Source organism: Aedes albopictus, chromosome 3 (assembly GCF_035046485.1).
Source record: "Aedes albopictus strain Foshan chromosome 3, AalbF5, whole genome shotgun sequence".
Lineage (NCBI taxonomy): Eukaryota > Metazoa > Arthropoda > Insecta > Diptera > Culicidae > Aedes > Aedes albopictus.
Window position 1 is genome coordinate 167,594,619 of NC_085138.1, and position 27,782 is coordinate 167,622,400.

Sequence of the window (27,782 nt, forward strand, 5' to 3'; positions counted from 1 at the left end):
GATTGCAGATGTAGTGATCATCTAGTAAACAGTACGGACTGTATGCAATCAGTCAGGAAGCTCTATGAACCATTCGTAGTCGATGTGACTGAAAATGGCGTGTGGATGGTTGTAAAGAACAAAGCAAAAGCTATCGGACTTTCGAAAAACATAATTTTTGTCCCCGAGCTGTGAGGAGACTGGAGAAAAAAGTCCCAGATGGAATCGACGTCCTATCAGCAAGCAGTGGTGGATCAAACGATCATGAAGAAAGATTATAATCGGAGTAGTAAATCTCAGAAGTAATTTAGTCCCGGATGTTGCAGGAGGTACTGAAAGTCTTTCTGGCCCGGATGGTGCAAACTTATGGCATAGTCGGTAAGATCATCCATAGCCAGCGCTTCTATGGAATTTGATGTATAATATGATTTCGACAATACCGTACATATGTTTTCCTGTCGGATACCTGAGAAGTCGGAGTGAGTGGGTTGGGTCGTACGTCGTATAGAGAAGCAAAGAGTTTCAAACCTAATTAGTTTGAATCCGTAATGTTCATCTGGCTAGCATGCCTCTTCATGTGAACCAACATGCTTATCAATCTGGTAAGTCCACTGTGATTCTTTAACAAAAAGCTTGTTTACGACACCCAGAGAACATGCACTCAACTCACTCTTTTGACCTGTCATTGGAACGGAAAGCCTTCATTTCGTTACCAACGATAATGGTCTGTGCCTCGTGACATTCGCTGCTGCTAGAGGGATGGGCCCATATAGCCGAGGCGGTAAACGCACGGGTATTCAGCATGACCATGCTGTGGGTGACGGGTTCGATTCCCGGTCGGTCCAGGACCTTTTCGTAAAGGAAATTTCCTTGACTTCCTTGGGCATAGAGTATCTTCGTGCCTGCCACACGATATACGCATGCAAAATGGAAGCTCTCAGTTAATAACTGCTGAGAAGCAGGCTTTGTCCCAATGAGGACGTTACGCCAAGAAGAGAGAGAGAGGGATGGCAATCAGCAATACTACTTCGCACGTAAGAATATCCGAAAACACACCTGGCGACTCCCGAGTGGTGAAAGTTGCTCCCAGGACTTAGACCACATACTGGTCGACGAGTGATATTTTTCGGGCGTCATAGATGTGAAGTCCTACAGAGGCCCGAACATTTTACTCGGATCATTTTCCTGATCTAGAGCTACATTCTAGAACAATGTTTTTCAATAAACAACGCTTGTCAGCCGAAGGGGTTGCTGTATAGTACCAACAGAAGCTGGACGAGAGGATAGGGGAGACCAACGGATCTGGAGATGTCAACAGTTTATGGGGGTTTTTCCATGAAGCAGTGACAGTAACAGCGGAAGAGGTGATAGGTAGGGTAAATCGGGGTAATTTGGCCAACCTAAGGAAAAGTCAACAAAAGATGCAGAAAGCAAGCTTTAAACTTCCGCACATCGTATGACCATAATGATTTTGATAATACTAAACTATATTGATGTGAAAATTTTAGTTAAATTGTGTTTACATGTCAAAGAAAGATTTTTGGAAAAAGCTGTGTTTTTGGGTCGATTTTGAACCGACGGGGTAATATGAGCACCCGATTTTTGATGAAGAATTCATCCCATAGTATAGTATAGTATCAACTTGAAATATATAGAAAATAAATAAGTTTAAAGGCTATCTAACGTATTTAAACAAGATGAGTCTTATGTGGTGTTTTTGGTCTGCGCTCGTCGGGATAATTTGACCAATGTTTTTGAAAATTTAATGTGAACTTCCAGTACATCGTTCTAACGTCTCAATAGCTTCAATATCAAGCCGGTGTTAGATCTGCAAGGTGAATTTGCAGAAATTACTACATTTCATGTGTTTTTCATGAAGTGCTCATGTTGCCCCATTGGCCAAATTACCCCGACTACCCCTACCGCTCAGCGATGCCAACGTAATGGCTGGTTCGACGAGGAGTGTCAACAAGTGACGAACGAAAACAATGCCGTCAGAAGCCCGGTTCAACAAGGAGCGGCACAGGGTGGCAAGAGCTGCAGAGAAACGAATCCACCGCAGTAAAAACGGCAGCACGAAGAGAGTATGATCGCTGAAGCGCAGGAAAGTATGGACAGGAACGATATGTGAAGGTTTTATGCAACTATCAATGGTGCACGGCACAAGACTGCGCCAGTGCCCGCCATGTAAACAACATGCGTTTCTTTGATTCTGAAATCAATATGACTCAACGAGCAGATGAAGTAGGTTGGCGTTACAATCCTTAATGAAGATTTTCAGGACACTTCATATTTCTTTTATTTTTGTGTATTTTACCCTAAGTTAATTCTACACTTATTTATCTTCATATTGAGTTAAGAATCAAGCGACCAATATTGGCTTATAAATGCCAAAAGGATGAACTTGATTATGATGTCTGCGGCGTTATCTCTGCAACTCCCACGCTCATAGTTATCGTTGACGTTGCCTTACTACACATTCATCTTAGACAAGAAGCACTTTTTTGCACTTACCGCCTAGAAGAATACTGGGTTTGATAGAGGAAACTCCTGTGAAAGGCATATTAACACACACCTTGTTGTTACCACTTTTGGTTCATTGGCACGAAATTATCCTTGCTTACAATTGCCTGAAATTTTCATAAAGTATTTTTTCCACAAAACTTCCATCTCGGAAAAAAGCGGACATCCGGGAATTAGGGGAGAAGTAGGTATTTCTGACGGCATACGCATCGTACGTTATACTGATGGTTCCATTCTTGAAGATCAAGGTGGTGCTGGTGTCTACTCTCGTGAGCTAAGGCCACATCAGTCTAATACCGATTTTCTTTCCTTTTGTTTTGCCTTTTCGACCTGATACTAAGCGCACTTCAGGTAACTCAGGGTTGGTGTCGCTTAGTTAGCCTATAGGCAAACTCGAGTAAAATATCTATTGAATTTTTCACGGAAACGCGAAACCGTGAACTTGTACAGTATTTGTGTGTTTCTTTGATTTTGAAATCAATATGACTGAACAGATAATGTACGTTGGAGCCATTCTTGATTCCAAGCTTTCCTGGATACCTCATATTGAGTTAAGAATCATGAAAAATTGCATTGCCTTTGGGCAATACCTGCGAACCTTTGACAAAACGTGGGGTTTACAATTCAAGTATATCAAATTAATTTACACAACTTTTGTTCGACCAATGATGACATGACCATCGGAGCATCTACAAGAGGATTTGCTCAATAGCGATGTCTGGAGCGTTATCTTCAACTCCAACGGCAGCGCTCGAAGTTCTGGTTAACGTTGCCTCACTACACATTCAGCTTAGGCAAGAAACACTTTCTTGCACTTACTAGAAAGATACTAGGTTTGCTGGAGGAAAGTTCTGTGAAAGGCTGATCAACACACACACACCTCGTTGTTTCCGCTTTTGGTAACTTGGGACAAAGTTGTCCTTGCTTCAAGTGTCCTTACAATTGCTTGTATTTTTTCAAAAAGAATATTTTCCACAAAACCCTCATCTCGGGAAGAGAAGACATCTGGGAATCAGGAGAGAAATATTTCTAACGGCATTGTATGTTATACTGATGGCTCCTTTCTCGAAGGCCGAGCTGGTGCTGATGTCTACTATCGTGAGCTTAGGCTGCATCAGTCTTACCCTTCAACATTTTCAAACTGAAACAAATTGCTTTAAGATTCTCTAGTAATGATGACGGATGTTTCAACTTTAAGAGCATAATAATCAAACCATATTGCGTATAGTTTGCAATCTTATTTCTAGGTTAGACCTTATTAGAGCTATTAACATTATTATAAAAGGTATCATTTTGATGCGAAAGAAAAGCAAACGAAACACATTTTAAAGTATGTAATGGTCTGAAAAATTATTCACGAAATGAGATGACAAATAGTTAGTGCATTAACCGGTAGTGTATATGAGATTTGACCAATGAAGCGTGTGTCATGATGGTAAGGTCGCGACGACGGAGATCAATTTACACAATGACGAAACAGATGTTTGGAACGAATGTGCACGCCATTACCAACCTTATTTACAAGTGGATCAAAATATATCACTGTGGTGCTTTTATGGAACATTGAGACAGTTATCGCTTTCAAAGCTTTAGCACACTGTAGGACGGTTAAAATCGGTCTTAGGATAATATATCACCTAGCAGCAAAAAAATAGGAATGCTAACGTCGTTTTGAACTAATGAACTAAATCTAAGGAAAAAATCACACTAATGAGATAAAACGCATGCCGCCAAGAACAAAAGCTACACACCATAGAAAGGCTAAAAATGGCTCTCCAAATAGCTAGCTCCAGTAGTGGAAAGTGTCCGCACAGATGTGAAAGACGTACCTGTATTGAGATTACTGTATGCATCGTCCTCCTCGGTGATATCATCACAATCCCGCTCGGTTCGGTCGTCTTCGTCGTCGTCGTGGCCACCGTTTTCATTTCGATGATGGCCATTTTGTCCGACTGGGCGTCCATTTTCATCGACATCTTCGTCATCGCCATCGTTCTTCGATTCGCTTCGGTATAGTACCGTCTCCTTCAGCTCCGTTTCCCGTTCGGTAAACTTCTCGTTGCGGTGACCAATCTGGAAACAACATAACTCCGATTACTATCTAAAAATGGTCAAATTGGGCCCAAAAGTCTCATTATTAGCAATGTGCGGTACCGATAGCCGCCTCGGTCAATATAGAGTGACTGCAAAAACCAGATTTCGGATAGCGTGAGCTGAACATTGAACCTCTGGTCAAAACAGCTATCAACGTACGTGGAACAAAGTCGACGAAACGATTAGTTGATGCATAGCGGTTTTGGAGGAGAAAAACGCATAGCGGGCGGTAATGCTGCAGCATGGAACCCGACAGAATTTGGAACGATATAAACGGAAGCAGCAGACTCGTCTGGAAAAAGGCTAAGTCATCTGATGGACGAACGTGAAACAATCGAGAGGTGGAAGCAGCACTTCGACGAACACTAGAAAGAAATGATTATGGCAGAAACAGCGGATGATCGGAAACAATCAACTCCCTATCAAGGTTGCAACCATTCATTTGCAAAGATTTACATTCATTTGCTATTATCTCAGTTCAGAAGCATGCTATCGAAAAACAATGTATGGATGAATTTAACCTTGTAGTTTTATCTGAAAGTTTGCCGAATAACATTGGGGTCGCAAACGTATACCAAAGTCGTGAGCGAGCTGTGAAGGCAACTTTCCACAGCGTGAATGAAATTTACATTCATCGCGTGGAGAGTTGCCTTCACAGCTCGCTCACGACTTTGGTATACGTTTGCGACCCCAATGTTATTCGGCAAATTTTCATATAAAACTACAAGGTTAAATTCATCCATACATTGTTTTTCGATAGCATGCTTCTGAACTGAGATAATAGCAAATGAATGTAAATCTTTGCAAATGAATGGTCACAACCTTGCTCCCTATTTCAAGTCAAGTTAGGGATGTTGTTCAACAGCTTAACCCTCGAACGATCGCGCTGTTGTATTTTGTACAAAACGTTGAAAAAATCTCGCTTTTTGTACTCAGCATTAGCGTGGTGCTGACGCAGGTAGTCAACCGCGCGAGCTACAGAAGGTTAAAAACAACAAGATAGCTGGGAAGTATTGCAGTTCGACTAATCAAGATAGACAAGGAAATGTTGGCCATTTGTCTGCATCGGCTGATTCCCTGGATCAGAGAAATGGAATAAGGAATGCCGCCTACAAACTATTATCCACGATTATCTTCCGTCATCTTTCTCTTAAAGCAAACGAGTTCGTGATAAATTATCAAGCTGGTTGACAATGGATCAGATTTTCACTATACGGCAAATCCTCCAGAAATGTAGTGAATCGCTTGCTCAAGGCGGCATGCCATACGACAGTATCGAACGTACAGAGCTATGAAAAATCGTGGACGATAACGGCTTTCCTGGGTAGCTAGCCAAACTGATAAAAGCAACGATGAACATGCCTGAAGATTTTGGGTGAGCACTCTACTGCGCCTATTCGCATAACAGTCCCAAGTTTGCTGGGTTTCCTATTCACATGGGACTGCTGTTGTGCGAATGGGGGCAGTCTAGTTCTTCCGAATCTCGACGGGGACTACGACAGAAAGATGGACTTTTCGACCTAAACGACAGTGGTAGAACTAAACACCAAACCTACCTTCGCCTCCAAGCTGGGTTCGATAAACTGTCCGAAGGCCACCTTAGGAAACTCGCTAGCCGGAGCCGCTGGCAGTTTGTCCAGGTTCAGTTTCTTCAGCTCGAACATTGCCAGCTGGAGCGTCTTTATCACAGTATCGTCATCGTAGCCGAAATTTTTGTACAGGATCGTCTGCAGGAACTCGGTTATCTGATCCATGTCCTTCATCCGAAGCAGTTTCACCTTGTGGATCTTGAGGATGGTGTAGGCCATCGCCGTCAGAACACGCTCACCGTACAGCATGTAGATGTCCCACACGCGCAGGCAAAGGCTGAACGGTATCTGGAAAGGAGATGATTGATTTGTGTTTATTGAGTTTAGCTCATTTACATCGGCAGAATTACTCACCCTTTCAATAAAGATAACGAAGAACCATTTCAACGAATACAGCACGGAATCGACTCCGTGTTTGTCCAAATGCTTCTTAACTTTTGGCATACATTTGGTCAGAATTTTGTCATGATGTTGCAGGAAGCGCATCAACTTCGGAAACCCTTCCACGTACAGCCCATGCATGGCATACCGTTCGTTGGACAGCAGCGCATTCAACGCCCAAAACGTATCCTCCTCGTCGAAGTACATCAACAGCACGCCTGCCACCGTCGACATACCCTGGCAGTATCCCACTTCCATGTTGTACATACTATAGGCGGCCAGCACCCGGAACAAGCTCTGCTGCTTCACACTGTAACGCTCCCGGTAGTTGATATGGTTGCGAAACTGCCGATTCACGTCGAAATCTATCTGCCGAATGTCCGGACTGTACTGGCGGGCAAACTTCAGCATCTTCTCGTAAACCCCCACGTTCTCCTTCAATGCCTGGTCCAGATTCAGAAACAACTTCCAAATGGCCGCCCTCAGCCGGTCCGGAATGCCCTTCATGACCCTCCGTTGCAGGCGTTCCTTCGTCTCGGCACTGGACCAGTTCTTCATCATCTTGAGCCATTTTTTCGTTCGCTCCACTTCGATCTGCTTGCGCCGAGCCGCCTCCAGATCGTCCCGGAACGACTGCTCCTTCTCCGGATGTAGAAATCCATACCGATCGGCTTGCGTGTAGATTTCGAACGCCGGATCGTCCCACGCGTCAATATCTATGTTCTTGCGGCCTCGGTCGTAGCGTTTGAAAATCGCTTCCCGCTCGGCATTTGCACGCTCCAGAAGGATTCGCTTCTCGGCCAATTCCTCCTCGGCAGTCATCATTTTTCGCTGATTTGCGTCGGTGAGAGCCTATAACGAGAAGAAAAAAGATGGAAGAGAAAATTAACATTGGGCGTCCATTAATGAGGTAGTATTTCAGGGTCGGATGCCGTATAGCAACCCGAATAAAAAGGTTATCCAGGGCTTCCTACAAGAGTTTTGCCTAGGATCTAGGAATTTCATATAGCAATTTCTGCAAGATTACCGAAAGATTCTCACAAGAAGCTCCTAGACGATTTCTAGAAGCAAATACTGAATGGTTCCCATAAATAACTTCTGGGAATTTTTTATAAGGAACACCTGAAGGGTTCACGCATGGAACTGTTGGAGGATGTTCAGAACAAACTGTTGTAGAGTTTGGAGAAGGTACACTTGGAGGATTTCCAGAAGGAACTCCTGGAGGTTTCCCAGAAGGAGCTCTTGGAATATTCCCAAAAAGAATTCTTCATGGAAAATCTCTGAAGATTTCCAGGAGGAATCCAAAAAAGAGCTCCTGGCAGATTCTCAGAGACATCTCCTGGAGAACTCCTGGAAGAACTCCTGCAGAATTCCCAGAAGGAACTCTTTGCGGAAAAGCTGTAAGAAACCCTGGACGAGTTCCAAAGACGATTATATAGAAAATCCAGCAAAAGATGTTGGAAAAATTCAAGATCGTTTTTGCAGAAGGAACTCATGGAGAAAAAGTTAGAAATTTCTCGAGGAATTACAGAAAATTATGTTGATACAGTTCCCACAGGAAATTCTGAAGCAAATCTCAAACGCACTCTAAGAGGAATTTCAGAAGGAACAACTTGGCGAACCAGAACTTCAGAGGGAATCCCCGTGGAAGCTCTAGAAGGATTAAGAAAATATATCTCAGAAGGAACTACAGAAATCTCAAAAGGAACCATTGAAGAAATCCCAGGAGTCAGGAACGTTTTCTTCGAAAACTGAACATCGAATTCCAAGAGATAAACAAGCAAAACGGTACGAGGAATCCCAGAAGGAAAACCTTTAAGAAACCTTAACGTAGTTTCGGAGGAGTTCTACGATATTACATAGAAAAGTTCGTGATGGAATACCTACAGGAATATCGGGAGATACTCATTAGACTCAACCAACAAGGTCGATCTCCTAGAACAAAGCTTTTTAGCGTCCATAATAATTGTGCAAAATGTGGAAGCGATTGAAATCTAAAGAGCGCAATTATGTGTAACAACCATAAAACTTACGACGTTCAAGTATATCCTAGGATATACCGAAAAACTTTGTCGAAGACCACAAATTGGTCATAGGCTTGTGAAAAGAGTTAATCGCTTGGCAATATAGGCCAAACATTTAGATTTTATTATTGATGTTATTCCTTTGTAATAGTTTAAGTTAATTTCATAATAATCCAGTAGCATTACTTAATCATACTCAATTCCAGACCATTCCCGTACCAAACCCCAACTCCTTTCTATTAACGGGAGCATCGGTGAGTCGCTGGCATCTTAATCATCCCATCCCTACTATCCCTTCCTATCCACATAACGTGTTTCTTCTTGTTTCAGAGAGCGATCAATGGCGGGGAAGAAATCGAAAAAAAGTTAAGCCCAGTTAAAAGTTTGCTAAGTCAGGTTTAAAAGTTAAGCCCGGGTGAAGAAATCGGCCCTTAGAGGCCCATATAGCCGAAGCGGTAAACGCACGGGTATTCAGCATGACCATGCTGAGGGTGACGGGTTCGATTCCCGGTCGGTCCAGGATCTTTTCGTAAAGGAAATTTCCTTGACTTCCTTGGGCATAGAGTATCTTCGTGCCTGCCACACGATAGATATACCTACACATGCAAAATGGTCATTGGCAGAGGAAGCTCTCAGTTAATAACTATGGAAGTGCTCATAGAACACTAAGCTGAGAAGCAGGCTTTGTCCCAGTGAGGACGTTACGCCAAGAAGATAGAGAGAGAGAGAGAGAGAGAGAGAGAGAGAGAGAGAGAGAGAGAGAGAGAGAGAGAGAGAGCCGATTTCTTCACCCTGGCTTAAGCGTTAAACCAGGTTTAACTATATGGATAAGCCTGGCTTACGGGTTAAGCCGAGGTGAAGAAATCGGCTCTTAGAGTGACAAAATGTTTTAGCTACGTCACTCTCTACGTTGGTATTTAATTATACTTAGGGGCGATTTCTTCACCCTGACTTAAGCATTAAGCCAGGTTTAACTGTATGGGAAAGCCTGGCTTACCGGTTAAGCCGAGGTGAAGAAGTTGGCCCTTAAACACCTACACTCACATCAATACATCTACATGATATACTCAAATACTTACACAATCTGAATCTTGTCGCATCACTCGCTTATAGTGAATCCCTAATCAACCCATTCCAAATATCCAACTCTTTGACACAGTATGGGGTGTCGTTGAGTCGCTCACCTCTCATGAAGTAGATGTTATATCATCACACCCTTTTCAATCCCCGTAACGGAGAGGATGGGCGTGGCCAGCAATGGAAGTTTTCATGTATTTTTTACTTCAACCCCTGATTGGATTGCTGTTCCTTCCCAAATAGCATTCCATAGGTAATTGGAATAGGAGTATTCATGTTTTAACATGACAACTTTCAGTATGCAATCTACGATTCACTCCGTTACAATGCAACGCTAGCATTTAGCTTTTAGGCCGTCATTTTAGATTTTGGGTTGCCATTTTTGATAAATATTCTGGACTCCAAACATCTTCTCGATACCAAATAAACCCATTTTACATGGTTTTAGAGCCTACATCTCCATAAAATAGTCACCATCTTGAATTTTAAGCCGCCTTGCTAAAGGTTACAAAAAGTTACAAAAATCGGCGCAATTTCATGTATCGCCCACATGATGGGGTTTGGTTCTGTTTAATAGATTGTCATTTCCGCCGATGCGGGTCCGAATCCAGCAGGAAATACACTTCCTTTGTCAACCGGAAAAATCTGAATTTATCCACTGCTGCATTTATCTCGGTTAGGAGGGTTAGCGATGGGAAGCAGCGAATAATTGCGCATCCCGTTCGATTCGTGATGAAATCGTTAAAATCGGGCAAAGGGAAGGGCCTCAAAAGTTAGTGTCCTATTTTGTACGCAGATATTCAGACAACACCCCAATTCATCAAACTGAATATATTAATATACGTGACTCGACCCTGCGAGCCCTCTATGGGAAATTCGTTTTTTGAGTGAATCTCTAGCCTTTCAGAATAGTTTTGTGTACGAAAAAGGCAAGAAAGAAGCTTGCCAAACGGCACCCAGTTTGAGTAAGGTTTTTAACGTCCTTATTTTGGTCTTTGATCAAATCGTGGATAACATTTAGCATTAATGATTGTACTGTAAGTTCCGTTAGAGGTTCGTCCGGGAGTTCATTCAAGGATTCCTCCAGGAGTCCTTTTTTTTCAGGGATTCCTCCAATAATTCCTTATGAGTTTACTTGTGAATTCTTTTAGAGATTCCTCCAGTAGATTTTTCAGAAAATCTTCTAGGAGTTTCTTCAGTGATTCCCCCAGAGATATCTCCACAAGTTCCTTCAGGGCTTGCTTCAGGAGCTCCTTCAGTTATTCCTTCAGGGGCTCGTCCAGGAGTTCATTGAGGAATTTCTCTAGAAAGCCGTTCAGGTTCAGGGATTCTTTCAGAAGTTCCATTAGAGCTTCCTCCAGGAGTTTATTCAGGGATTTTTTTCCAGGATTTCTTAAGGGGTTTGTCAAGAAATTTGTTCTAAGATTCCTCCTAAAATTTATTCATAAATCTATTCTGAAGTTTCTTCAGTGAGTCCTTCTAAGGTTTTTCCATAGATTCCCTCAAGAATTTTCCCAAAGAGTTCTCCAGTGATTCATTCAGAGATCCCTTACGGAAAATTCTCAGGGATTTCTCCACAAGTTCCATCGGAGACTCTTCCAGGAGTTTTATAGCGAATTCGTTCAGGAGTTTATCCAGAGATTTATACAGGCGTTCCTTCACGATTCCTCTAGAAGTTCAATCAGAGATTCTTCTAGGAGTTCTTTCAAGGTTTCCTCAAGGTATTCCTTTATGGATTCATCCATAAGTTTCCTCAGAGATTTCTTCTGAAGTAAATTCAAAGTTTCCTCTCGAAGTACCTCTGACAGGGATAGTCTTATTGAAAAAAGGATTACACGAAGTACTGAATGATAAATATTACTATTATGATTTGAAAACAGAACGAAAACGTTTCAGATATCGTGTTCCAATAGTAAGAGAACAATTTGATAGTGATATTAATTTTGTAGTATAAAATGTACACAAAAACAAACTTGACTATGCAGAACTCAAATGACAAAGAGAGTGATATAAATAATAAGAAATTTCTGCAAAATGTGTTATTCTCCTCACTTACCCGGTATACCTCCGGTTGCCCCCAGGGGAAACCACTTTAGCTGATGTATGCACGATTCCGAACAGCATCACCGCTCCATTGAACATCTTTCTTCCATTTGTCGTCGTTCGTTGTTAATCCCGGCACTGAACACCGTGTGCTTGCGAATAGATAATGATAATTGTCGGAAATCGTTTTCCAGCCGCCAATTCCTTTCTCACTACCCCCACGCGGCTCTGCAGGGCTGACGGGTGTTCCACGCGGCTGGTGCGATCAGCTGTAACAAGAAGAAAACATATCCGATAAATATTTATTCGAGTTTAACATTCCTCCGGCGTTTGTTTATCGTTCAACGAATGTATAACATCGAACTCTCCGAGTGGCGCGGTGATTCTTCAGGCGTATTTCAGGGGGGATTGTGGCAGGGGGATGTGATACCCCCACACAAGAGCTAAGATTTTTTTTACTGAAGAGCCCCAAAGCAAGCCCAGCAAGACAATTTCAAAAGTGTCTGAGTTCAATTCCTTGTTCAGGGTGCGGCAGGAAAAAATGCGAAAAGTTCAAGGCACTATTACACGCTAAATATGGGATATATGTGACTATTTTTTTATGACAGTGTATCAGTCAATGTCTATATTCTAGCACTGTAAAATAAAAATAATCATATTTGATGTTTAACATGTGATAATGTAAGCCTTAAGAGTGGGTATCGATAAACTGCGCGCCCAATGGTCATTAAACGAAATGACTATAAAAGTAAACAAATTAGCATAAATTTGATGAACAACCAGACCACACTAATCCAGAACCATATAGTTTCACATACTAGATGAAATAAGTACATATATTTGATGATATTGTAGAGAAAGTTAAAAATTTTGTTTTATCAGATACGAAATTTAGCGACCTGTGTACTTTTCTGCGGTTTGATAATTCTGATTGTCTTTAGCTTCAGGCACCGCCCTGTAAAGGTTAGTGACCAAAATGGGAAAATGTTTAATTAACTTTTCAGAAAACAAGCCTATTAGAGATTCCGGAACGTTGAAACATAGATTGGTTAAAGTCAAATTGACGAAAATGAGGTTTGAAGTTGAAAAACACTTTCGCATTTTTTCCTGCCGCATACTGTAGGCAAGGATGGGAAAAAATCATTAATTTATTGTGTATCCCTCACTCACATCCACGCACAATCTGATGCGAGTTTGCTTCTCCCCCAGCCAAGCAGAATCTTTCCACTTTCATTGCCCACTCTTTCTAATCGCCGAGCACCGGGCGATGCAAGCAACGGCGGCCGAATGAATCGCTACCGAATCTGAGTGCCGAAGGCGAACAATCCAATATTGAACGAATGTTTGCGTTCTGAGTCGGGTGCGAGAGCATTCGTTTTGGAACGTTCATTTAGCGTTCAGTGGAAGCATTTAATACTGGGAATTGAATCAGTGAGTGCGTTTTGATTCAATCAGTTGAATGCCACTCGGTAGTTGAGAGAGCGAACGCTCTTTTCGTATACACCGATGCAATCTGATTCATTTCGCTCTCTATAGGTTTCTCTCCTGATTCGCTTCGTTGGCGTCGGTGGCGAGCCGTTCGTGCTGCGTTCGTTCTTGGTGCGCCGTGCTCTCACTCAGTATTGGGTTGTTGGTGTTCTTTTTGCTAGTTTGCATCGCCGCCATTCGGGTGAGCGAATGAGTTTTCCCATGCTTGACTGTAGGTTCAGATACTTTTTGTAATGGGCATTTTTTAATTTTAATTTTTTTTGCATTCATTAAAAAAGAAAGCTACATGTTAATAACTGTGGTCATCATACAAAAATACAACAACCACACGCTAAATCAAGTATTTATTAACTAGCTGACCCGACGTGGCTAGCCACGTTAGCTAGAAAAAGATTGCTTTTAAAATTCCAGTTACACTTTTCAATGAAACTTTTTTTGAGAACATTCCATCTCTCTCCAGAATGCTTCTCTCTTGAACGTTTAGTAATCTCCAGAAAGTTCTCAAAATTTAATGAATTCTGAATTTCCAGAACTTTTCAGAAGGTCCATTTGACATTTCTTTTCTTGAACGTTGACAAACTCCCCGAACATAATCGGCATTAAAAAAATTGTTCCGGAAAATTCCAGAAGGTTAGTTTTCTTATTCTCTCTGAAACATTCAGTAACTTCTGGAAAGTACCTGGGAAGTTTAATGTTCCAGAATATTCTAGATATTTTTTCTGTTTTCATTTGGAATGTTCAGTAGCTTCCAGAAATTTCTCAAACATTTTATGAATTTGGTTGTTCCAGAACCTTCTTTAATGGTTTTTTTTCATTCTTTCTGGAACGTTCACAAACTCTCCGACACTTTTCGTAAATTTAAAAAAGTTTGCAGAAGGTCTTTGTCTTGTTTTTGTCCAATAACTTCTCGAAAGTTCTAAGAATTTTGATTATCTAAAACATTTTCGTAGATTATTATTCTTCCTTCTCAAACATTCAGTAATCTCTAGAAAGGTCTCGAAATTTAATGAATTTTGATGTTCCAGAACATTTTAGAAGGCCCTTTACTTCTTTCTTGGACTTTCATTAACTTCCAGAAAGTTCTTGAAATTAAGAATGAAAAGGGTACAGAACATTCCAGAAGGTTCTTCTCCTTTCTCTGATTGAAACGTTCAGTAACGCACAGAAAGTTTTCGTTATTTGAGGAAGTGTGATATCCAGAATATCTCAGATGATTGTTTTACTTTTGTAACGTTCAGTATCTTTCAGGAGGTTTCTGGAAATTTTATGGATCTTTATGTTCCAGAACACTCTAGAAGGTTCTTTTTTGGTGCCTTGCTCGTTCCCTAACGTCCATAACCTTTTTCCAATATAATAAAGTTTCATGCTCTCTAGAACATTCTAGAAGGTTCTTTTCTAAAACGTTGAACAACTTAGAAGTGGTTATAAGAAGCCGAAGTTATCAGTTGGGACGTTACGCCAAAAAAAAGATGTTCCATAATGCTGCCGAAGGTTCTTCTTCTTCTTTCTGAAGCGTCCAGAAACTTCAAGGGGATTCTCGAAAATTTAAGAAGTTCCATATTTTAGAGCATTCCAGAACGTTATTTATAATCTGGAACTTCCAGAAAGTTTTTAAAATTTTTAGAATATTGATGTTCCGGAACATTCCAGAAGGTTCTTCTTATTATTTCTGGAAAGTCAAAAAACATCCAGAATGTTCTCGTACCTTTTAGAAATTTGATACAACTGTGGCGAAACATTTCAACGAAACATTTCAAAGCGTTACGGCCAGACAGACAGACAACGCTGGGATTTTATATACAGGGGATAGACAAAATGATCGGGACAAGCAAAATTTTCACTTTTCAAAAAATTGTCAAATAGCTGTAACTTTTTGAAAAGTGCATCGAAAAATCTAAAATTTTTACTGTAAGTTGATCAACTAGTTGTGTATCAATGTTCCTATTTTGGGAAAGATCGGGCTTTTCTGCATGAAGTAAGAAAAATTCTAGAAAAAGTCAAAATTATCCGGTAGCCAACTTTGAACTATTATATCTCCGGATTCAATGAACCGAATGTAATGAAATTTTGAGCGTTTATGACTTATATAATGAGCTTAGAAAACGATTAAACTAAACTTGAAATTATTAACAAGAAAAAAAGTTACAGCGCTTTTATTTATTTTATGATTTTTTAGTAAATTGGTCTAATTTTAATATGTTTTCCATTACTTTTCAAATTTATTGGTGGTTATTTAATTACTTTCTTTCAAAACATATTCATACTAAAGTCAATTCGAGGGAATTCAAATAAACTATAATTACCATCTAGAATTTTGATGTGATGTTGAAATTTTCGATTATTTGGTGCTATATCAGAAAAATAATCTAAACGCTATAATTTTCTTCCGTGTGAATAATTTTATGTTATGTAAAAAGTTTTTCAAAGCTTATCATATAAGTCATAAACGCTCAAAATTTCATTGCATTTGATTCATTGAATCCAAAGATATAACAATTCAAAGTTGGCTATCGAATAATTTTGACTTTTTCTAGAATCTTTCTAACTTCATGTAAATTAGCTCGATCTTTCCCAAAATTGGAACATTTCAAAAAGTTACAGCTGTTTGACCATCTTTTGAAAAGTGAAAATTTTGCCTGTCCCGATCATTTTGTCTATCCCCTGTATATGATGCTTATGTGAAATATTTCACAGCATTGGGCATCTCATTGAGAAGCGCCAGAAGGTATACTTCCAAGCATCCATCTTTTTGACTTTAAATAACCCCAAGTAACCACAGTGCTGAAGCCTTATTGCATGCAGTTATACGGTGTATTTAGTGCAATCATTACTTAACATGCAAACTTAAGGTTGATTGTTGATAAGGCTGATTTAAAGTGGAAGTGGGCAATTATAGAATCAAATTAGGATTATACTGGTATAATCTTGAAGCAGTCGCATAATTGCCCATTTCCACTTTAAATCAACTTTAAGTTTGCATGTAAAGTAATGATTGCTCTAAGTACACCGTATATCTGCATGCAATAAGGCTTCAGCACCGTGGTTACTTGGGACTGTTGTGGGGTTCTGATCCATATAATGGAAAGGAAATTCTAGAAACTTCTAAGGGGTCGTACACAAATTATGTCACGCTTTTAGGGGGGAGAGGGGGTTTTGCAGAACGTGACGACCCTTACAAAAAATATTGAGGTCCCATATAAAAAGTGTGACATAGGGGGGAGGGGGGTTGAAAAAAGGCGATTTTTGCGTTACATAATTTGTGTATCACCCCTAAGGCATGCAATGCAACGATGCATCAATGCAACGATGCACCAATGCAATGATGCACCAATTCAACTATGCACCAATGCAACGATGCACCATTGCAATGATGCACCAATGCAATGATGCCACAATGCAACGATGCACCTTCGTAACGATGCACAAATGAAACGATGCATCTATGCAACGATGTACCGATGCAATTATGCACCAATGCACCAATGCAACGACGCAATAACACAGGTACAATGCTACAAAGTAATGATTATTGCAGCTTTCATTCTGTGAAACATTTCGATGAAACATTTCAAAGCGTGACGGAAGGACAGACAACTCTGGGATTTTATATATATGATTGTGCATTGATTTTTTAAAGTATTCCATTTGTGATAAGTTACTTTGTCTGTAATTTAAACGTTGTTCCGAGGTATTGAAAACAACAGGTCGAAAGACGAAAAGTAGAATGGTTAACGTGTTTTACTTGTGTTTGAAAACTTTTCGCAATGGCTTCTCAGGTTCATTAGAACTACAAAATTGTTTTGTCCCCCAGAAAACATAATAACATTTTGTTTATGTTACTTTATCAAGACTGAAAAGCAATGATAAAACAAAAAAAAAAAACGAAGAGTAAAAATTCAATAGAAAAATGATAGAGTGCAATTTTTCAAAGAAGCAATCTACGTTAAAAGGTCGAAAGGACAGAAGTCGAAAAACAAAAGATCGAAGTAAACCATAGATAGACAAAGGTTGAAGCATGTTCAACTTCTTGTCCTTTCGATCATTTGTCTTTCGACCTCTTGTCCCTAATCTGTCCAAGTGGCGACGTAACGCCAAGAAAAAGAAAAGCAAGACAAACAGCTGTGGAACAATCGTTATTAAAAATTTATGATGAAACAATCAGATAACAATAACCTCAGTAATGACCATGAAGCCCCCGCCGCTTTCTGGTGTTCCAGCCTATTGACGCCTATGGTGGATTCCCATATCTAATTCCACCTATAAATAGTCAACCGTTCAACAATGTGTGTAGCAATGGTGTAAACGATTCGCAATCTGGCGCGAGGTGCAGGGCGACTGACCAACGGGAGCTGGGGGTTTCCCTCCGGCGAAATGAATCAAGTTCCAGCAACAGCAGCAGCACCGGAATGAAATGGTATGCCACAGAGCGAAGCAAACGCGCCGTCCGTCGCCGGGAAACATGAGCGGTCCAAACAGCGCACCGGCGGCGGATGACGGCGAGCGAAGATGACCTTGACGCAACCATATGATGATGCGTTTACCGCGTAGAAGCGTGGTGGCTGCCGTTGGTTGGGTCGAATGTTTTGAAACCGGCTACCTAGCGGTTTGTTACGAATGCGCGTAGAGAAAATCGCGACTTAAGTTATGGCTAGTTTTCAATGGGCAAGCGGATTTTGATTGGCCAACGGCGCGTGGTGACCGTGAGGGAGTCTGTGAAATAAGTTGGTGATCAATGTGATTATTACGTCTTATAGTATCTGAACACATGGTCCATTTCAGGTATTACGACTGAATATTTAGTTGTAAATTTCGTAGCACAAAAAAAACGCAGTGAATAACTGTATTACACATATCACCACGTTCTAATTCATGGACGGCACTCCGTCATCAACAATGTACGATACCGACGGCTGCCTAGATATAACTCTTCATCTTCTTGCGTTTTAGCTAAACATTTCCACTGGGACACAGCCTGCTTCTCAGTCAGTTGTTCTATGCGCACTTCTACGGTTGGTAACAAGGAGAATTATTTACCAATCAATGACCATTTTTGCAGGAAATGTTGGCCTTCTGACATCAATTAGATTCAGGTGGGGCGTAGCATTTGTTCACCAGAGAGATGAGGGCTTAACGGCGTCTGTTATGACACGGCAGCAGGGACTATAGTTCCGGGGCCAAGACAAATCGCCGGTAGGAATCGCAGGACGCTAAGCCAAGGCGCAGGAGAGGAGGTGCCAAGCGCGAGAAAGGCGACGCGCTCGCCATCAAGATGGAACAGTCCAAGTACTCGGACGGATCGCAAGGGCGCCACCTACAAGAGGCTTGCAGAAGAGGTCCTTGGCGATAGAGTAGAGGTGAGGGCTCTCACACATGAGGCTACCTGAAGGTCAAAGACCTAGACGAGGTCACCGAAGTCGAAGAATTCGTCACGGCACTGCGGCAACAGTGCGATGTGCAGGTGGCCGCCGCAGCCGTTAGGCTACGGAAGGGGCAAGCAGGGACACAGATTGGTTTGGGTTAGCTACCTGTGGCGGACGTCAAAAAGTCCGTTAAAGTAGGGAGAATAAAGGTAGGCTGGTGCGTAAGTCACCTAACATTCCACGAGCCATCGGAGGTTTGCTTTAGGTGCCTGGAACCAGAACACAAGTCATGGGACTGCAAAGGCCCTGACAGGAGCAAAATGTGTGGAATTGTCTGAATTGTACCGGCAAATCCGTGAACAATAGGCATGCAACGGGTGGTCCAAGGTGCCTTCAAGAAAGCCGCAGTGAACAAATCACAGTGCAGGTAACGCAGCTGAATCTGATCCACGCAATTCAGCAACTGCTTTGTCAGGCGGTTTTTGAGTGGGTGACAGATATCGCCATCATAGCGAACCCATACCGAGTACCTGCTGGCAACGGCAATTGGGTCGCGCGTGGACCCAGAAAAATGGCGGCGATATGGACGACGGGTAACTACCCCGTCCAGGATTTGATGTCTACTACCTATGAGGGCTTCGTGGACGCCAAACTAAACCGGGTCTTCTTCTTCAGCTGTTATGCGCCTCCGCGGTGGTGGATCACCAAGATGTTGGACTATATTACGACCGTGCTGATAGGGCGAAGACCGGTGGTAACAGCGAGTGACGTCAATGCCTGGGCCGTGGAGTGGGTCAGATCCTGCTAGAGACACTGGTCATACTAGATGTCGACCTGGCTAATTTCGGTACCAAGAGTACCTTTACTTGGAACGGTGCGGAGTCGATAATTCTACGTTACTTTTTGTAGTCCTGGCCTAACAAGTAGTTCAAATTGGAGGGTAGACGATAGCTACACTCACAGCGATCACTTGGCGTATCGACTACAACAACATCAGGCATCGGGTAGAGGAAAAGGCGACTAGGCGAAGGCCAAACCCTCGTAGATGGAAGACAACATACTTCGAAGAACGGGTATTTAGGGAGGCACTCCGTCGTGCTCGAAAAGATCATCCTCAATATAACGTTGAGGCACACCGAGGGTGTAAATGGTCTCTCGAGCAGTGCTGAAAAATTCATTTCGTCATATCTAAATTCTATCACCTACAGCTCATTTTAGAAGCTGAACCTGAGAATATGATTGTAGAAGTAAGTTGTGTGTGACATAAGAAAATAAAAAAAAATGTTTATCTTATTCTAAATGATGAAGTTGATTGATATATCACAAAGAAAATATCCTAATACTTGTACACGCCACGTGATTTTGACATAATTTCGCTGTTTTGCTTCCGCCTTGCTCAATCCACTTCGACATTCCATAATCGCATGGAATGTCGAAGTGGATTGAGCAAGGCGGAAGCAAAACAGCGAAATTATGTCAAAATCACGTGGCGTGTACAAGTATTAGGATATTTTCGTTGTGATATATCAATCAACTTCATCATTTAGAATAAGATAAACATTTTTTTATTTTCTTATGTCACACACAACTTACTTCTACAATGATATATGAAAAACTTGTGCGGCTAGACCAGTTCTGCAAGAAAGTCACGAAAAAAACACTACTTTTCGAATATTTAAGGTGAATGTCACGGACTACCTTCGAAAAATCCCAATGATATTCACGGTGAATATCATTTGGCATTTTTCAAAGGTAGTCCGTGACATTTACATCAAATATTCGAAAAATAGCGGTTTTTCCGTGACTTTCTTGCAGAACTGGTCTAGCCGCACAAGTTTTTCATATACCATATTCTCAGGTTCATCTTCTAAAATGAGCTGTAGGTGGTTGAATTTAGATATGACGAAATGAATTTTTCAGCACTGCTCTCGAGTAGCCAGTACGGCTTCCGGAAGGAAATGTCGACCATAGACGCTATCCTGTCGGTTGCAAAACCCGCCAGGATAGTATTCTAGCGTAAAAGAAGGGGTATTAGCTGCTGTGCAGTAGTGACTCAGGATGTAAGAAACGCGTTCAATAGCGCCAGTTGGCCAGATATTGCCGATGCGCTCCTTCGTCTGGGGATAGCCGGGTACCTGCACGAGATTCACGGAAGTTACTTGGGTGTTTCGGAAGTGCTTTCACACAACTTCAGAAGTCCCGCAAGCTTCCATCCTGGGTCCAGTGTTATGGTAACGACCTAATAGGATCAAGATTGATATCACACGCGCTGCGGAGGACTATGAACTGTACGTGTGCATGGTAGCAGAGAGACTGAAGAAATGCGCAACAAAGTGGACGGGACGAGTTCAATCGGGTGCGCGCGGAGTGCGTACGAATATTCATCAAGACTCTACCACATCCCCTTTTCCCTAAGAAAAGTATTTTTATTTGAATCTTAATGTTAAATTTGAAGTATTTTTTTTTCTGAAGTTTAGCCTAACAATTTTCAAGAATTTTATTAGCATTCAACTGAAACTTTAATTGCTTACTAATGAAAACATATTTGAACTGCTCACTGTTCACAATACCTCACAGATCTGTTAACCTTTCAATATAAGAACGCAGTCGGTATCAGTTTACATAATGTTATAGCTTCGTGCCCTTATACATATATCCTGCACGCATATCCGTTTCACCAGATAACCATACCATATAAAAATAGCAATTCATTCACAGTCGCATAAAGACATCACTATTCCTTCCCTTATTCTTCAATTCAAAGCATCTTAATTTTATAATTTAGTTTATAATTTATCATATATTTTCTGGGATACCACAATTAAACACAATCAAATTCTGATTGTTTGGTTTGTGTCAATTCAGATGAAGCTTTAGTTATTTAAAGTAACAATACTCTAGATCTTCAAAGTATTTTGTTTTTTTTATGACGTTCAATGAAATGAATATAAACTCCCAATCAGATGAGGTTATGTACAAATTCATAGTTGCACTATAATGAAATCAAAAACATAAATTTTTATGTAAGGTCTAAAATATCACTTAGTAGACAACATTTTAGCTATGTAGCGGGCCTCAAGCGATATCAGCCTCAAGGCAAACAATGAATCTAAGGTGCAAAATAAATTACATCAAATATGTTATGTTCAACAGCAGCGAATTATTGAAAAATCGCTTTCCAAATTACAGTACAAGTACGAAACAATTCCGAATTTCACGATCACCATGCAATATAGTAAAAGGCCTGAACAATATGGAATTGCTTTCCAATACAAAATTTCAACTGTGTTGAACATCTGGATTTCTGAATCTGAGATCTTCACACTAGATCATAAGTTCGATATCATCAATTATACTTATTACCCTCGTTCTATTGAACTGTTATGCAATAGTTTAAGAACACAATCCACTGCAAAGAACATCACGCGTAATGTTGCTATATTTTTCTCTTGATAAACGAGTATCGTAATCGCAAAAAAATTAACAACTTTCGTAGACAGTGGTTTTAATTGTTTATGATGATGTACGAGAAGATATGTAATTATCAATAGTCTTGGATTATGACCAAAAATCTGTTATCTCGAGCCAAACAAATATTGTACAGTTTCACCTTGTGCTTTAATTTCAAATTTCATTGTTTTGTTCCCGATCTACAGATACAATTTGAAAATATCATCTTTTTCCGATTGATCGTATTTATTTTTCATGTGAAGAATTAGCGTAAGTTAAAATTCACAAAATAAAAAATTAAATAAAAAGTATTTGTTTTAATTTATCCTAAATCACATGCATTGGTTATTGAAGTTATTCATGCCAGTCGGATAAGATCTGTTGATTCAGGAATTGAATCTGACTGTGCAAACCACTAAGTACCGCTTAAAACAAAAGACATAGTTCTTGCCTACGTTTCACTTTTCTCTTATTTTGTTATAGAAATTCTCATATTCTGCAAGATTGCTTATTTCTTCAACACTAAGAACGATATTACCTGACACACCCATGTATTAATTTGTACAGACAAAGAGCGCCGATTTTTTTTGAAGGCCACATGGCACAGCATACTCAACATGAGCTGAAAACAACAGTATCATACTTGTACTCTAGACGATAGATGAGACAGGCTAACCTATAATAGTCACTTATCTAGAACTGAATACACATTTATTATAAATTCCCTTTCATATATCAATTTGATTTCCAAATAAAACTGTGTTATAAATCTTGACATGTATTGTCACACGTGAATAGTACTATTCATTTGCTTTCTAAACTCTCAATTATTGTGCTTAGGGAAATTTAGATAAAGGGAAATGTATTTCTACTCCAATAACGGACCATTGGCAGGTTTCGTATTTCTGGAAGATTTTTTTTTCTTTAAAACTAAACAACCGATAAACTACAAATGTCTTGATTATGAATGAAGGTTGATCCCCTTCTATGATCATTCTCATTTTTATAATTATACTTTATTAACGACACTTTACCGCTGGTATTGGCATTCTGGGAACAAGGTGAAGTAGGCTTCGTCATCGGACAGTTAGCAATGTTACTCGTATAGACATACAGAAAACCACGAAGTGTGGAATCAATCCCCGCTCCAGTAGCGGAACATTTTCCTTCAAACGACCACTATGTGTTATGTGTATTGCCTGTTTTCTTGTGTTAGTAATTTTTAATGTGTGTGGCATCTGGCTGAAGTCGGCCCCTCGTGTTCTATTAAACGGTACCAGTGAAACAAGAGCTATGAAATGCTTTTTCATTTTTTTTTTCATACTTTTTTTTTATACCAAAAATTTTAAACTCCGATCGAGATAAACTTTTTAGTCTTGCATTTTGTTTTACGTATCAATACTGCAACACATACAACATTTAGGGGGACGAGTAAACTTTCCGTACCTCCCAAGAACGGGAAACTTTTTATGGATTCGTTTCAATGAATATAATGATATTAGTTGTTGATGAAATTAAACACGTTTACTCACATGACCCCAAAACCCTCAATCCAGCAGTCTTTCATGTTTAGAGGCTGTCTTAGCACAATCATTTTTCAATTGACACTATCACATCCATTAATCCAATAGTACTGATTCTCGCAAAATCTGGAAACGGTAGCTCATCCGATCATAACCTCGCATCATTTAAGAGCGATAATGCATGAGACCAAATTATAGCAACATTAAGGAGTGAGCACCTTCGCATCGCCCATAAGCAAAAATTTACGAGCACATTTTCGCAACATTTAAGTACGATAACTTATGAGTTCACAATCTTGCATCATTTAAGAGCAATCACTATCGCATAATCCAAGAGCGAGTATTCATGAAATCAGTTTTTTTTGTATCATCTAAAAGTAAACACTAGCGCATCATCCAAGAGCGATTATTTATGAGAATATTTTTTTTTTGCATCATTTAAGAGCAATCACTGTCGCATCATCCAAGAGCGAATACTCATGAACATATTCTCGCTTCAGTTCGGAATGAACATTATCGCATCATCCAAGAGTGATCATTCATGGGAATATTTTCGCATCATTTAAGAGCAATGATCCACGTGATTACATTCTCGCACAATTCTCGCATCATTTAAGAGCATACGTACTTGCATCATCCAAAAGCGGTAACTCATGAGATCATCTTCTCTTGTCATTCAGAATCGAACACTATCGCATCATCCAAGAGCGATCATTTAGGAGAATAATCTTGCATCATTTAAGAGCCAAGTTCATGAAATCACATTATCGCATCATTTAAGAGCAGACATCCTCGCATCATCCAAGAGCGTTAACTCATGAGATCACTTTCTCACAACATTTAAGACCTAATATCGCATCGTCCAAGTGAAAACGTCCTCGCATCATTTAATCTTCCGTCAGTCGCACAGTCGGTCACCACTGTCAGCACCACGCTTATGCTAACAGGTGAGCTTTTTTCAACGTATTGTACAATATACAACAGCACAAAGGATTAAGCACTGTCTTCCAATAAACTATGGCATGTATTAATTGATCCTCCACCATTATTTTCCTCTTTAAAATAACGCGACTGAAATCCATAGAATTTTATCGTTTATTAAAATCATCGAACCTTTTCAGCTGAAGGTCTGAACCATCAAAAGAGAGAAAAGAATCTTTTAAGCATTCTTTATTTTTCAAAGCCTATTTTTTTACAATTATATTTAACGTTTCCCAAACTGAAAGATTAACACATTTACTACACATTTAGTACCGTTCGATATAAACCAATAGTTGTCTATTGCTACACAATCAATCAATGTCAAAATCTCATGATATATAGCTTGGCTTTGACATGAAAACCTTACTTTTATACGTTTCCTTTTTAACCTTCCGCAACTCGTGCGGTTGATTACCTGCGTCAGCACCACACTAATGCTGAGCACAAAAAGCGAGATTTTTTTCAACGTTTTGTACAAAATACAACAGCGCGATCGCTCGAGGGTTAATTACATCATTATAAGCGTATGTAATGCTACTTTGGCACAAGGTCAGACACCCGAAAGTCACTACACATTTTTTTTATGTCAATAATCAAATCGATAAATCAAAGTATAACCACAGATAATAGAAGTTCATGCTAACATACGAAATGTGTGTAGGCCCTTTCTACCGTCATTTCAATAAGAAAACCTAACTAGCAACCATTTAGAAATGGCGCATGCACAACGCTTGCGTACAAATGACAAACGCAAATAATCCCTTAAAGATAGCAATTACTTCTCGCAATTGGTTGTATAGATAGAAGAACTGAGCAACGTATTCGGTTTTTACAATTTTACACAGGTTAGGTTTTGAGTTAAATTGTGTTCTTGGATAAACATTTGTTATCTGTAGTATAACTTTTCAGCGTATCTCACCAGTACACTTATGTTACGAATACCACTCTTACTTTTTCATAAAACGAAGCACTTTAGGCATGACTGTATTTCCGGAAACGTGAGCACCGTGCTTCTATTAGATATTTTGTTCGTGACGATGCACCACGTAAGTTATGCGATAGTTTGCATTTGTCAAATTCTGCTGAATATTGTAATGAATAGACTCAGCATGAATACAGTTATTCCACAAAAGTTATTTGTCAAGTGAATACCACGGTTAAACTTTTTTTATCAGTCTATCGTATTGAACGCAGCGATCCCAATTTTGTAGATCACACCATGAATTAAATAGACAAAGATCCATCAAAATCGATTAAAATTCATTTAAAAACCTCATCATACTTTTCCAAACGATTTTTCATTTAATAATACACCCGACCTTTTTTTTTTTTTTTGAAAGGTTCCTAGCGGCACGCCGACGGACGTAGAAACCTCTCCCATCACTGTACGCGCAAGCGTCTCGCGTTTGCGCGGACAACGACAGTTCACTAGGCCTTTGGATAGGATAGAGTACGTAATCCTTCAGAAGCAGTTCACCAGCCGTGCACGGAACATGTCGTCCAGTAAGACACTGTTGCGTACTGACTCAGAAGGTTACGGTAGAAGGTGTGAAAGTTTCGGTTTTGTCATATGGTCAATTTTGTATTTGTTTTTTTTTTTGTCATGTCAAGCTTTAAAGAATGTTATTGTTCATATTTATGCTGTGCCCTATAATTCAGTAATCTTTGGTGTGCCTATGATCTGTTAGATAGTCGATGTGTTTGTTATGTCTATTTTCGTTGATCCTCATTTTAGTATTGTTTTTATTATCTTTGAAAGTTCTCTTTCGTCCACATCCCTATCAGCACTATCAGCATCGGTCCAAATAAGTCCATATTAAAGAAAACCTTTCATACACTCAGTCGAAAAATCTAATTTGTCATAAATAGTCTACGTTAGTCAAAGTCGAAGTAGTCAGTTTTTGTCGATTTCGTCTTGATCACACGTTAGCTTCGAATCTATAAGCAAGCACTGTTAAATGCTGCACTTCCCACTATTAGTTACTTAGTTATTTTAAATTGATATTGAAAATTATAGAGAAAATTGAATCACGAAAGCACATCAAATGTTGAGAACTATGTATTAGCAAATTGAATACGCGGGATACTACTAATTATTTCATATTTGAATTAAATTTGTAATTGTATAGTGTATTTGTTAAAATTAACCGAATAGTGGGAAGCCCAGGAAACAGTTCAAAGTCTGCTGACTCAAAAAAGATTCCGAGACTCGTCACAAAACACAAAAAATTGCATTATGATTCACAACGACTCTCGAAACCTTCCCAGACTCAATAGACCAGAACTGTTTTCTGGGTATAGAAACTACTAGGCCCCAGCAGGTCCCTCCTGTTTATCGAGCATTTCTGATAAATCAGCCATACTCCATCTGTAGCAGCCGGTTCGCAATGAACCGTTGGAGGCGCATTAAAGTGTTAAAGGTGATATTTTCATTACAAGAATTACAATTAACATCCTTCACTTTAATACCGTCGAACCCTGTGATCTTGGCCAGGGTTTAATAATACACCCGAACTTTTCAAAAGTAAATTAAAATATATATAACTTGCCTGCGACTCATTTAATGCATTCACTGAGCATTTGCAGGAACAGTATGCCGCAAAAGTGACATGCTTGCGCACACTATTCACGCACTTATTACTTTACATAATATTTGCACATGAGCAACAAGCTTTCTCCCTCAAGGACACAACAAAAGAATCGAACGACCTACCTGCTTTCTCGCGCCCATTCAATAGCGTGACCTTGAACGGCTGATACTTTCACCATCAGCACCAACAGAAACAATGACCAGCAAAACGGATGAAAAAAACTCATGTGTCGATTAAATCATTCCCCTCACATGGCTTAGCCGTTTGGTTTTCATAATATACATCAACTGCAAGCCTTTAACATGTATTTGATAACTAATTCTTCAAAGAAACACTTTTCTTCTTCCGAATTAGGATTAACCACGCCAGAGCATCACAATTTTCACTTTTTCAGCATTCCCCCACGCAAGCACATCTTCACGCCATTTATTTCCGATTCTATTCCTTTTTCATTTAATAATGTTACACATCAGAGGATTCTATATCCTCGTCGCCATTTTGTGGTAACGACCTAATAGGATCAAGATTGATATCACACGCGCTGCGGAGGACTATGAACTGTACGTGTGCATGGTAGCAGAGAGACTGAAGAAATGCGCAACAAAGTGGACGGGACGAGTTCAATCGGGTGCGCGCGGAGTGCGTACGAATATTCATCAAGACTCTACCACAAGTGTTA

General features: G+C 40.1%; 1 protein-coding gene across 5 annotated transcripts in view; it reads right to left on the reverse strand.

Moving 5' to 3' along the window:
* The window catches only part of LOC115253825 (USP6 N-terminal-like protein), a 51,016-nt gene that overhangs the window by 9,526 nt on the left and 13,708 nt on the right, over positions 1-27,782 (reverse strand). For all 5 annotated transcript variants that reach the window (XM_062860308.1, XM_062860312.1, XM_062860310.1 and 2 more), the window contains exons 3-6: positions 11,724-11,979; positions 6,540-7,418; positions 6,153-6,473; positions 4,332-4,575 (exon numbers count right to left, since the gene is read on the reverse strand). In XM_062860308.1, coding sequence (XP_062716292.1) covers positions 4,332-4,575; positions 6,153-6,473; positions 6,540-7,391 — 1,417 coding nt within the window. In that variant the 5' untranslated portion in view covers positions 7,392-7,418; positions 11,724-11,979. The remainder of the gene's footprint in view (positions 1-4,331; positions 4,576-6,152; positions 6,474-6,539; positions 7,419-11,723; positions 11,980-27,782) is intronic.